The sequence below is a fragment of the Populus trichocarpa genome, chromosome 2 (assembly GCF_000002775.5).
Source record: "Populus trichocarpa isolate Nisqually-1 chromosome 2, P.trichocarpa_v4.1, whole genome shotgun sequence".
Lineage (NCBI taxonomy): Eukaryota > Viridiplantae > Streptophyta > Magnoliopsida > Malpighiales > Salicaceae > Populus > Populus trichocarpa.
In genome coordinates, this window is record NC_037286.2 from 5,587,092 (window position 1) to 5,600,494 (window position 13,403).

Sequence of the window (13,403 nt, forward strand, 5' to 3'; positions counted from 1 at the left end):
ACTTATTTTCAAATAATGTTGTCAGTAGCTTGCAAAGCAGATCCTAATTGAGTTAGAAGGTATTGAGCCTGTGAAATAGTGTAGCCTCCCTGGTTAATTATAGGGAACTTTTTGAAGATCAAGATAGCAAGACTGTAAGAGGACCCAAATAGGCCAAGCACTATATGTGCACTTAGTATATTTACGCTGAAAGAGTAATTAAACTCAAGTGCATTAAGACTTGGTTAATTTGTGTTTAGCTTAAAGTTAAGTTGTGATTGACGTGACAGAAGATTTTATAGTGGTAAGACTTTTGAAACATTGGAGAACATAGAAATATTTGATTAAATATATAGTTCAAAGCATATTTATATCGATATTATATATTAAGAAAAAAAAACTAGGAGCCATCAATAATGTATTGCAACTTATGAGGCAAAACACTTTGGATTCACATAGTGTTTTGCTTTTTCTTTTTTAATTTTGATCCTTATTTTTTAACATTGCGTTGATTTTGAATAAAGATTGATAATTTATTTTTTATGTCTACATATAAGGATCTCATGATGTCGAGAAAATATCTTGTCACTTGATTAATGCTTAATTTAGCAAAGTAAAATTCAATTTCATTGTTTGAAAATAATTAGAGCTTTAGAAACTGAATTTAAAGCTTAAACAAATGTTCAGTCCCTTTTTTCGCTAACATTAGAAATTAATTTGCATAGTCAAGGGAAAAGCTCATGTTTTTTTTTGTCACTCATCTTCTTCTTTTTTAATTTGATCATTTCACATTGTTTTTATTTGAGATTTGACTTAATAGTTTTTTTTTTGTTTCCTTGATATGAGGTTCACGCAACATCAAGGGAAAATTTTCTACATTCGGTTAATGCTCTGTTTGGCAAAATAAAATAAGATTTTATTAATGTAAAATAATTAAATGTTAAGAGACCTAAATTAAAGATAAAAAAAATGTGGTGGGTTAAAGTAAACAGGAAGGGAGAAGTTGGTTGGCTCTTGCAACCCTTACGCTATAGTGTAAAAGAGGTTGTCTCATTCTAGGGGCATATGAGGCTTCCTACCGTGGCTGCAAATCACCATCATTGGTGGTGTTAGAAGCAATGCGACAAGGGCTTTCTGGTGAGATAGTGCATGACGACGGAGGAGCTGCAGTGAGACTTCGAAGTATGGGTGATCATTTTCGGTTTGGTTCAGTTCGGTTTTTATAAAAAAAGGTAACCAAAACCGGTTAAAAAAACAAAACTGAACCGAAAACGGTTCAAACCGACCGATTTCGGTTCGGTTATTTTGGGGGGAAAACCGGTTTGGCTTGGTTTTTTCCCGGTTTGACTCGATTTGGTTTTTTTGGTTTTAGGCTTATAAAACCAAAACCAAACCGAACCGGTCAGTTTTTTCAAAATTCTAATCAGTTTAATCGATTTTTTTTCACGGTTCGGTTTTTTCATTAAATTTTTTTTCCGGTTTTCTCGATATTTCCGGTTTTTTTGCTCACCCCTACTTCGAAGGCCTTTCTTTTTTCTCCTTCTTATTTTGTCTCTCCTCTCCTTGAACTTTACGTTGATCTATCCAAAATTAAAAGGTGTCTTGTCATTTTGTTTTTACATCAAATTTGATCCATTTTCTTTTTGTTTCTATTTTTTGTTTCGGGTCCTTTTTAAATTTGATTTTTTTTATTTCATTATTCAATATTTATTACATAGTTTTATATATAATAAAACACATTATTAAACAAGATGTCATCCAAAAAGCCAAAAAGCTCCATATTTGGAGATTTTTGGCTTTTCACTTTTGAGAGTAAGATTCACAAAGATCCCAAACAAGATTGTCAAAATCACAAGTTGACTTATAAAATTGTATGATTTTACAAGTCAACATATAGTTATTGTGGAAAATCATGTAAAAAAAATTCAACTAAAATAATGTAAAATTAGTAAAAACATGATTTTATGGTCGATTTTACGTGAAATATAAATACTACCCCAATTAACTCTCTTTCTCCCTCAATTAAACTAAACAAAACCCTAGTCAGTATAAAATTAGACATCAGGATATCGTCTCGCTGTCTCACTCATGCTACCAAGGTGCTGGAAGCCTGCAACAACTCAGTGGCCAAACCCTAGTTTTCTCCGAAGGTACATATTGTTCTAATCAATCTCTGATCTTTCATCTTCTTATAATTCTTTTTGGTCCTATAAAGAAATGATTGCAAAGGATTTATTTTCTTCTATATTCTTTTTCTTCATCAACAAAAAGCCTTCGTAGATATATATTATTTTGATTTGATCTCATTTTTTTATATATTCAATTTTGCTCAATTATATTTTTTTTTGCTCGAACCGATGAAATTTAGGGGTTTTTTTTTCTTTTAATCGGCGACGTTGCTTACTATATTATTAAATTAGTTTTTTTTGTTGTTATAATTTGATGTGGCGGCTCCCATTCTTGTTGACTTGAAGAAACCAGTAGTCATAGTCAAAGTGAATGCCGATAAGTATACTCGTCTTACTATGAAACATGAAGTTAAGTATGTATCATCTACTACCTCTTTTCTATGTATGTATCATCTACTACCTCTTTTCTATTTTATTAATTTTTTTTATTTTCTATTTCTATAATATTGTGTGCATTTAGATAATGAATTTGTGTTATTGATTCCGTATGGAATCATGATTGGTTAGATAAGAATAGAAAATTTTCCTTAAATTTTTCCTTTGAAACTTCTTTTTATGTTACGTGGTTAGATAGAAATTGAATCTTTGTTTCTAGTTATTCTTGGTTCATTTCAAAACATTTCATTATTGCTTAGGAGTTGGGACCTTGAAAACCAAACAATTAAGCATATTTTTATGTTCAAAAAATAGATTGGCAAATCCTGTTTTATTCTTAACCCAACAATTTGAGTTGATAAGTTTGATGTTATTTATTGATTGTCGAGTTCTTGTCATTAATTTCACGTTGCTTATAATTTTATAATTTTATGATGTATTTTTACCATCTAAGCTTAGATTACATTTGTCATGTTGTGTAAAAAAACATTTTTGACAACTTGATATCCCCCACATTCAAATTTTGAGAACCAAACATCTATAAGGCCGTTTCAAGCTCTAAAAGCTCTGCTGAACCTTAGCCCATTGATGGAGATATTGCAGTGATTTATAACCATGACACTAGTATTTGATCATGTAAAGATATGAACTCGTATGAAGTAAAACTTGGATATTGCAGTTATTTATAAATCACCACACTAGCATTGATCATGTAAAAACACATACACTCTTATGGAATTAAAATATCCTTAAATTCTCAAATATATGAGGTTGCATGGTCACACTGAAACAACAAATTCGCATAGTTTTCAAAAATAGAAAACAGAAAATGTTTCACTAATTCATTAATGTTTGCACCCATTCATCACAGCATGATACATCGTATAGGTTACAGTTGAAACTTCTGAAAAGCACTACTAACCCTCCTAATTAAGATCTTAGTCTTGCAAAGTAAATCGCAGCTTCGAGGTTCAGCCTCCCTTATAATCTAAACCTTTTGTCTTCTAATTGCCATTATTGACTGCTGATATTTCACTGATTAGTAACTGGTCTGGAAGGGTTTGATCGACTTGAGATCGCCGACAATTCCAGCAACAGAGCCAGCAGCGGCAGCTATACTGATAATGAGGCAAGCAACACTTAGGATCTGCAGGCAGAGCCATCTTGTGCTCCACTTTCGTATCTTCTTTTGGACAATATACATCTCCACAGGGAAGTAAACCGTCAATGGCCAAAATCCCAAAGCCCCAAGTAAACCAACTATGTCATTAAAGAAGGGAAGGAGCATTGAAATCACAGTGGTGAGGACCACGAAGAGGGTCCTCCAAATCATTCTAAAGAGATTGAGATTGTAGGGGCGGAAACCAGGAATCGGGATTTTGATGTCTTTCGTAATGAATTCACTATCTGGAAATCTTTGAGCTGCTTCTTTTTCGATGAAAGCATAGAGAGGTTGGCAGTAGACCTGGTATGCGCCAACAAGGTGAATCACTATGGCAGCATTGGCAATATCAAGCAGCCAGTATGGGTTATAAAAGCCAAATCCAGTAAGGAGGTTTCCAGGGGACAAGTCTCCAAAAGCAGCATAGCCAAAGCAGCCACAGAACATGTAGAAAAAGGTTGTGACTACAACACTTATTAGAGTTGCCTTCTTCATTGTCTTGGCTTCTGATGGTGGGGCTTTGATTGTGTCCTGTTAATTATGATACAAACCTTGTAGGTTAGTTTAAATTCTAAGAGAAATTATCCAACATATCCTATATATAATGTTAGCAAATGAAATGAGTAAGCTGCAAAATATATATATATATATATATATAATGTTAGCGCGCACCTGAATTTCAACGAGAATCATGGAGAAAGAATAGGCAAAAGCAATGTCACCGAGTGCTTGGAAGCTCTTCCATATCTTTTGGGTTTGAGTCACAGTGCCAATGCTTATTCCAGTTAGACTTCCACTAATTTTTCCATTTTCTATAACTTTACCAATGCCAAGACCTAGACCAATTGATGAGTAAGTGAAGGACATGACTGCAGCGACAAGAGAGAGCCAGTGTAACTGATCAAATCCAGGAATTTGAGACAAAAGTATCTCAGCTATGCCAAACCCTATCATATATGGATAGGCATTCATGTGGCATGGATCTTGTCCACCACTCTTGTGAAAACAATTTGACCTCTTTATTGCCCTGTAAGTGTAGAAAGGAAGAGGACCGTTAGCCCAAAGAATTCATAATATATCTAGGCATGATCAGCGATTACAAGTAAGAACAAAGAAAAAAATTGAGTTTTTGTTGACTTGAAAGTGAAAGCTTACATCATGCTTATAGATGATGCAATTGTGTAGCCAATGGCAACTCCAAAAAGATTCAGGTACTGAACAAATCCACATATCTTGACCTTAACACCACCTGAGAAAAAAAAAAGAAACATATTATCAAGAAATTATATTTTTAAAAAATATCAAGCACAATATCTGTATATATTTAGTAGCTTATATTTATAAATGGTTAGCAGGACTGGTTAGTTACCAAGATTGGACCGAACAGCATCCATGTACGTGTAGTTTCTCTTGCCGGTAATAGGATCACCAGAGCGGTAGCAGGCAGAGAGAAGAGTCGAAGTATAGCAAGTGACAAAAGAGAACAAAAACATGACAGCAGGTCCAGCGATCCATCCAAGCTGACCTATAGCCCAGGCCAAGGAGAGAACACCAGACCCGATAACAGCAGTTATGATGTGAGCACTTGCAGTCCATACGGTCCCTGGAAACAATTGAAGTTGAACAGAATATATATAAGTTTTTTTATACATATATTTTCTTGGGAATCTTACTTAATCATAACAAACGGGAAAAAAATATAATGTAAAGAAGTTGTAAAATACCAGTTCGCTTGAGACGGCCATCGTCATCAAACCACTTGGAGCCACCTTGTTGATGCGTGTCAATGGAGATATCGAAAACTTGGTGATTCCTTAGGCTCGTGTTCATATTTCTGATATAACAGAGAGGCAGCAGTAGCAGTAGCAGAAGATTAGAATTGAGTTGTGTTTGTGTACGAGCGAAACAAGGACAGTACTCTCAACTTGGTAATTAATTAAAAAGGGTAGAGTGGAATGGAATGGAATGCAAGAGGAGGGTGGGTATTTATAGATGACTCCCTGGCACACGTGATGATTTAGGCGTGTTTGGGATGGCAGAGTAGGTAATATTAATTTTTAAAATGTATTTTGTTTGAAAATATATTAAAATAATATTTTTTTATTTTTTAAAAATTATTTTTAATATTAATATACGAACATAAAAAAATTAAAAAAAATATTTTAAAAATATAAAAACAATATTATCAAACTCGTACAATCCTAAGCTTAAAGCCTTCAACGCGGATTCTACGCCGTGGTCCATCTGTCCTGAGGATCCCACAATACAGTAGAAGTGAGACTTCACTGCTCTCTTTTTTCTTTTTTTTTAAAAACAAAAACTGGATAATTTGATTTCTTTTTATTTAATTAATAAGATCGCAAATCTCTCACGACCACTTATCTATCACCACTACGGCACTACCCAACTTCAATAACCAGCACTTTCTCAGCCATCACTTGACACGTGTTTTAAATACGGTTATTTGTTTTTTATTTTTCATGTGGGGAAAATATTAAATTAGTTCCGAACTAAGCCTCCTAAGATAGTGCTCCTACCCATATCTTTCTAGGTAGGGCTTTTCTTTGAAAGAAAGGGAAGGGAAGCTCTGTTCATGTGAAAGACATGGCTGCTTTAGTGCATTGTACTTTTGGTTAGATTCATAAATTTTCTACCCTCGGATACTTTTGAACCTGCCAGATGACGTCAGAGTCCAGATAGACTGAACTCAATTGAAAGACGGAGCGCTGGCGTGCCCCTGTTCGGTTTGCATATGGCTCATCTTATAGCATAGTTAACGGTATGCTCGGACCAGTTCTCACCAGACTTTTTAAGTCAAAAAGGCAGTCTTCGCCATGGGAGCCTTTAAAGCCCCCCTGCGCAACATATATATATAAAGGGATGATGTGACTGAAAAAAGCGTTTGTGAAAGCGATGTAAATTATATTTTCAAAAAATTAAAAAAAAAGTTTTTATTAAAATTTAATATATTTTGTATGTTTTAAATTGTTTTAATTTGTTAATATTAAAAATAATTTTTAAAAAATAAAAAAATATTATTAATATTTATTTTAACATAAAAAATTATTTAAAAAACAATTATAATCATACAGTGAAATATTCTCTGTAAGCACATGGTGCGCTGACATGGAAGAGACTGACACGCCTTCCTTTTTGGAGGGAATTTGTAAAGATATTAGAGCTAATGCTTAATCAATGATTAAGGCTTCCTTTCTTTTCTTGATGCCGTCTTTTTTTTTTCTTTTCTTGATGCCGACTGTGATTTGTCATAATTATTTAATTAATTAATATATAACACAATTTTACACTGGAACTGAAAATGTTTGAAATTTTAGTTTAAAAAAACTATAATTTATAAATTTTTTAAAAATTATTATAATAAAAACTATCATAATATCAAATACATGTGAAATTTATTAGTGTGTGATGAATTGTGGTTTGAATTCAACTCAAACTACAACATTCTCTTTCTCGGTGATTAAGGGGTCATTATTCGATCATTATATGCAGTTTTTCACATAAAAATAAGTAAAAGGGAGTAGTAAAAGAGATCTTTCCTCTAATCATGGCTGTGTTTGAACCTCCAAGTTTTTTTTAGGTGGTTGTGAAGCGATGTTGGAACCATAAATAGGTTTGGTAGGTGGCATCAATACTTATTTTAGCCTAAGTCTATTTTTATATTTATTCGAACAATTCAAAGAATTGCAATGATAATGTATGCTTAATTTGATCATGTCATGTTTATTTAATCTTTTATAAATTTGAAATATCGGGTTATATTATGTAGTAATGATGGAGCAGGCGTAAAAGGTAATTTTACGCATCTCCTATCGTTTTGTTAACCCTGTGCCTTTCATATCACTAGCTTCTACACTACATCAGTTATTGTTTGGACGAGCCCCAAATTATCATTTGAGATTTTAAAGATTTCGTTACTGATGTTCACAGTATTTCTCATGAGAAGTAAAGCCCTGCAGTTTTATGAAGAACCCATCCCTATTGGAGCACAAGCATGAATATGTTCCGTTATTTTTTTTTATTATTATTAATGTAAATATCCGGATCAGTTTACGTATATCTCAACTAATCCTACAAGTCCTAAAATAAACTATCCTATAAGTCTTCAGTAGTCCTGAGAAGACTTGAACTCATGACTATTAAAAAGTAAATTCAAAATCTGATCAGTTGAGTTATCCTTCAGGATTATAAATATATCCCATTATTTTTATTTTTATTTATTAACATGGATGTTCGGGTTAGCTTGTACGCACTTCGACTAATCTCATGGACCCTGAAGTTAACGACCACGTAAGTCTCCAGTGACCTTGAGATTTATGGGATTGGATCCGATAATCTTTAGAGAATAAACTTATAACTTGATCAATTAAACTACATCCTTTATAATTAAATGTATCCCTTTATTATTTGAGAATATTATGGTTGTAAAATGAGGAAGCGTTTTCAGAAATCACTTCATATTATTTTGTTATCATTTAAGAAAAGTTAATTCTCTCTCGACTATAATGAAGAAAAGTTTCCTTTTTTCTATGATTACAAAAACACACAACATGTCATAGAAAGAAGCGAAGTTGGAGAGTTTTCATGAGAGAAAAGTCTCCATACCTACATTTACAAAAAAAAAAAAAAAAAAAATGAAACTTTCATCATTTTAGGTTAATGTTGAAAGGTCACTGGACAGTGAAAAATTGTTTTGATTGGAATGATCAAAACAATCGACTAATTAATTATTAATTCGTTGACGCACAAAACAGCCTTGTGATATTTCTAGTGAGATTTGAATATATAGGAGTTTGAAATATATATATTTACAAACTCCATGCTTCTGCTGTTGTTTATATATTACAATGACTAAACATAATTCATGACTTTGCAGCAAGTATGACAGTTAATTTACCGCTAAGTCATAGCCTTGTAGTAAAACATTCTTCAGGTTTTTATCATTGCGAACAAGCCTTGTTAAATCATATAATCTCCTCACTCTCGATCTATCAAAAACAATTCTAAGATTAGATATATATTCTTGGAAAATATTTAGTTACTGTTACAAACAAGATAGAAAAAAATATAAAGGACATATCTCCTTGTGTTTCTTGTGAAGTATAAAAATTTACCTCAAAAGTACTGTTTAAATTATGAATAAAACACCAATATTTGTTATCAAAAATATGAAACCCTCAACTCCTGTAAAGGAGGGCAATCCACAAATCAGGTTATACTGTATTAATTGGTAAAAAATTTAAATATTTATATTTATCTATTAAGTTTCAGATATTCATTCGTATATATGAATATTTATTATCTGAGTGTTATTTATAATTTAATATAAAATAAAATAGCAATATTTATATATAGACACGCACTGAAAGGAAAAATCGTAAATGTTAAACATATATACGTGAATTGTGTATATAGTATATGGAAATATATAAATGTTCTTACATATATTATAAATTATTGAAACACCACCAATAATTAACATGTAATGAAGGAGGTTGATCAGACACCGGAGCAGTAATGTGCGTTGAGTTTATCCTGGGTTGAAATTTGCGTTGATGAGGACTAAAGTGGCCAGAAATGTGTTAGTAGAGGGGTCCGTTATCGCTTGACTGTTATGTCAATTTGAAAATAATATATTTAAGATTGTAGTAGTGATGATTGTTTAAATTATTTTTTATTTAAAAATATATATTTTATTTTTAAGATTAACATATATCTAAAAAAATATAAAAAAATTTATTTTAAATTAAAAAAATCAAAATTAAAAAAAACATGTTTACACAACGTTGAAGAACGGCAAAAAGGTGCATTTTGCTTGCGTCATGTTGATCTCTGTGGAGTAATGTAGATTCACGCTAACCTATATTTTGTTATACTTATGAAAATCATTAATGATGATTTTGAATTTATAAACATTGTAGACGTGAGCCCATGTCATGTCGATGGTCGAGTCACTTTTACACAAGTTTTGTAAAGTTATAAATATAATCAACCGAATAATTTTTATGTAAATTTGAGTTTGTTTTAAAAGAGGGAGGATACGAGAATGATTATTAAAGGATTAATTAACTATGAAACATCTACTATTTACTACTCCAAGATCCTTATTAAAACCTAAGATGTTGAGCCATGCATATAAATCAAGATATCAATAGAATTCTTTAAGGTTTATTTTCAACTTATTTTGTTAATTAAGTTGTCTCCACGTAAGCTTAATTAATGATGTAGTAATCCCATGTTTAACGAGTGTCATACATCCAAATCTTACATATATAGAACTCAAATAAGCAATCCCATGTTTTTGTGAATACTTGCTAATGATATTAAGGCACATTATTATTATTATTATTATTATTTTAGGTATAAATCTCATGTCTAACTCATCTCTCAATAATGGTGCAACTTGCAAGAATGCCAATAATAATTGATTCTCTAACATCTTCATTTATTGGTTGTCTACTTGTCTTGTAGTTCCACTACCGCAACTATCTACTGAAGTCGAAATTGAAAAGAGAAAAATGGGTCCAGCTTGAGTCTCTATTGGTGGAGGCGGCCGAGCAGACTCGGTGTTGATTCACCTGTATGTGTCGTGTGTGGCGAAGACCTCTCAGGCGGTCAGTGGAAATTGAAATAAAGTGGAGGAGACCTTGACTCTGTGAAACATAAACATCGTGTTTCTCATTTCTTCTTTTTGTTTTTCCTTTTTCCACCTCTATTTCCTCCCTGTGGGTGGTTTGGGCCTGGGCTTTGTCCATGCCCTTAGCGAACACCCTCAATTCGCTATTTTTGTTTGTCCAAGTTTACCACTTTGAATTTCTTCCTCTTTTTTCTTTCTATCTTTCTTTTTTTTTGTTTAGTGTGTCAGTGTTTCACATGATAGTGATAGTAATGATTGATTTTTAATGTATTTTTTATTTAAAAATATATTAAAATAATTTTTTTTAATTTTAACACCAATACGCGCGAAAATATGATTTGAACCCAAATTTGAGTGTCTATTTGCTGCAAGTTTTGGCGCTCATCAACCATAAAGTTATCCCACATAAACGAATTACAATTTAATTATAAAGATTTCTCTTAATCTTGAGTTCATCAAAAAATTGATAATACCAATATTCCATATTTTTTTTTAAAAAAAAAAAAAGATCTGGAGCGCCTTAAGAAATACTCTGGATACAATTTCTGTCGAGAGAAGCATGCGTTTTTAGAAACAAAATCTATGAAGTCTATGGATTAACTCAAGATCATGAGGTACTAATTACTATACCTCTTAAACTGGCCAATCATGCTGATGATATGGGCTAGCATCACCAAAAACGTCTTCAAAAGGAGCAGTATTGTAATAATGCATTTCTCTCCATCGGCGATATTAAAAAAAAAAAAAAGACAATGGGTCCAACTTCCAAGTGGCTGGTTTACTGGTGAGGACTACAGCCCAAAAATTAATTAAGTATTAACATACTATTTTGTCATTGAAAAGTACTTTTAAAAAATTTAAATTTTTTTTATTTATTTTTTACTTTAAATAAATATATTTTTGATGTTTTCATATTATTTTGATATGCTGATATAAAAAATAATTTTTTAAAAATAAAAAAATATATTATTTTAATGTATTTTGAAATGAAAAGCAACCGCTACTATACTTCCAAACACCCGTATAACACTAAAAAGTGTGTGCGCGCGCATTGTTTATTCTCTTATAAATTATTGTGGACTGTGTAAAATTTTTATTTTTTAATCTGGTTTTTAAACTTTTATTTTTTGTGATTTAGTCATAATTAAAAACTAATTGATTTTGATTTCTTATGAAATGGTGAAATTGAAAGAAAATGGACCGAAATGAAAAGGGAGCTAAACATGGGTGGCTTGCTATAAGTTTTGAAAAAATATATTTTGATCCTCAAACTTTAAAAATAATGCAAATTATACAATTTTGGTACCTCAATATTTTTCAAATTTAATTTTGATACAAAAGTTTATTTTTATTATTTTTTATTCCCTGATTGATATTTATGTCAAATGATTACGTTTGATGATAGCAGTTCATGTTAGGTGTTTTTTTATCGTTAAAATTCGTGAAAAAACAGATCTAAGCTCGAATTGATTTTTGATTTTGGGTTGATTTTGATTTTTAGGACGGTTTCTTGGGTTTTTTGAGGCCATGTATAAGTTTATCATGGTTTCTAAGGTGTTTTATAGGTGCTTTGAGTAAAAAAAAAAAATGGTTGAGAAACAGGTTTTTGAGGTCAAAAAAACTTAAGCCTTGATTTTCTGGTTATTGTGGTGGTCACAATCTGAACAAATTAGATGACGCGTCGTGTGATTTTTTTTAGAAAACTTTGGGGCGGACAACATAGATGCAATCAAAACAAATAAGGACCCAGTCGCGCGGGCTGCCAAGGTAGGCCAGAGCATGGGCCTTGATAAAATAGATCATGTGGACTGGCCTAGTTTGTCAGGTCAGCAATGCTTGACCTTTGCTTATTTTTTTTTTAAAAAAAAATATAATTATTTTTTAAAAATAATGGTTTTTTATGATTTTTTCTCTAAATTTTTTTAATTTATATTTAGATTAGAACCCCTTCTCTTTTTCATTTTGTTTAGAGAGTCTCTTTTAAATGATAATTATTTTTTTGGTTATGCATTTAAATTTGAAGTTCATTCATCTATAAAAAAAATTTATCTTCTGTTTGGATGAAATTTATTTTTGAAAAAATAAAATTATTTTCAGATGATATTTCTAATATGTGCAGTTATGCATGATGTTTTTCCCCTTTTAATGTATTTAGTTTGTGTTTTTTTTTCTATTATTATTTGCTTGAATAAAAAATTATTTTAATAAATAAATTAGCAAATATAACCGAGTAAATATCTCTTCTTTAGAGGTTAAATATTTTAATCTATATTTTTTTCTCAACTTTTCATATTTGATTTTTAAATATTGTTAAGAAATTGTTTTTTTATTAATACACGTGGTTCTTATCTAACCCGTCGCCAGGCCAAACCAAGAAATCGTGAGAATAGCCTCTTATTGGGCTATATATATATATATATGATGGGCTCATTGATTATGTCCTATTGTAATGACCATTTGGACCCTTTTACAGGCTTGGATATCATTGGCTAACTTTAAGGGTGGTGTATTAGATGTTCGAAAGCTAGTTTTGGTCTTGGAAGTTGGAACTGTAAAGGTGATGGGAATGGAAATGTGATGTTTTTAAATTAGTTTTTTTAAAAAATATATATTAAAATAATTTTGTTATTTTTAATATTAAAAAACATTAAAAAAAATATTTTTTTAATTTTTTTTCAAGTTAAAAATATTTTTAAAAAAATACTTAAAAATAGAAGTAGAAGCAGTGTTAAAAAAACCCTTTAATTTAGTGAAATAAAATAGACAAACATTCATAAAACGTGCAAAGTTCCTATTCTTGGAAACTAATGATAATCATTATACATATAACGAATCTTAAAGGCAGAGAATTCAATCTATTACCTTTTAAGATACTAAATAATTAGATCTCTAGACCTCGTACAATGTTTCACAAATATGGCAACCTTTGGCTCAGGGAGAAAAGGTGTGGATTCATCATCTTGGTGGGTGAAGCTCCGTATGAATTACAAATTTTCCCTACAGAATTAGAATCCATGCAAGGAGGCAGGAGCACCCTTGCTTC

At 31.3% G+C, this 13,403-nt stretch overlaps 2 protein-coding genes across 2 annotated transcripts in view; both read right to left on the reverse strand.

Annotated features, from left to right (window-relative positions):
* The window catches only part of LOC7466449 (amino acid permease 3), a 37,582-nt gene that overhangs the window by 13,419 nt on the left and 10,760 nt on the right, over window positions 1–13,403 (reverse strand). The gene's annotated exons all lie outside the window — the stretch shown is intronic.
* On the reverse strand, window positions 3,341–5,656 carry LOC18096200 (amino acid permease 3). Its single transcript, XM_006386293.3, has 5 exons — window positions 5,430–5,656; window positions 5,075–5,308; window positions 4,861–4,954; window positions 4,378–4,732; window positions 3,341–4,236 (listed from the first exon to the last, which is right to left on the reverse strand). Exons 1-5 carry the CDS (start codon window positions 5,533–5,535, stop codon window positions 3,583–3,585), a joined length of 1,443 nt encoding a protein of 480 aa, XP_006386355.1. The 5' UTR covers window positions 5,536–5,656; the 3' UTR covers window positions 3,341–3,582.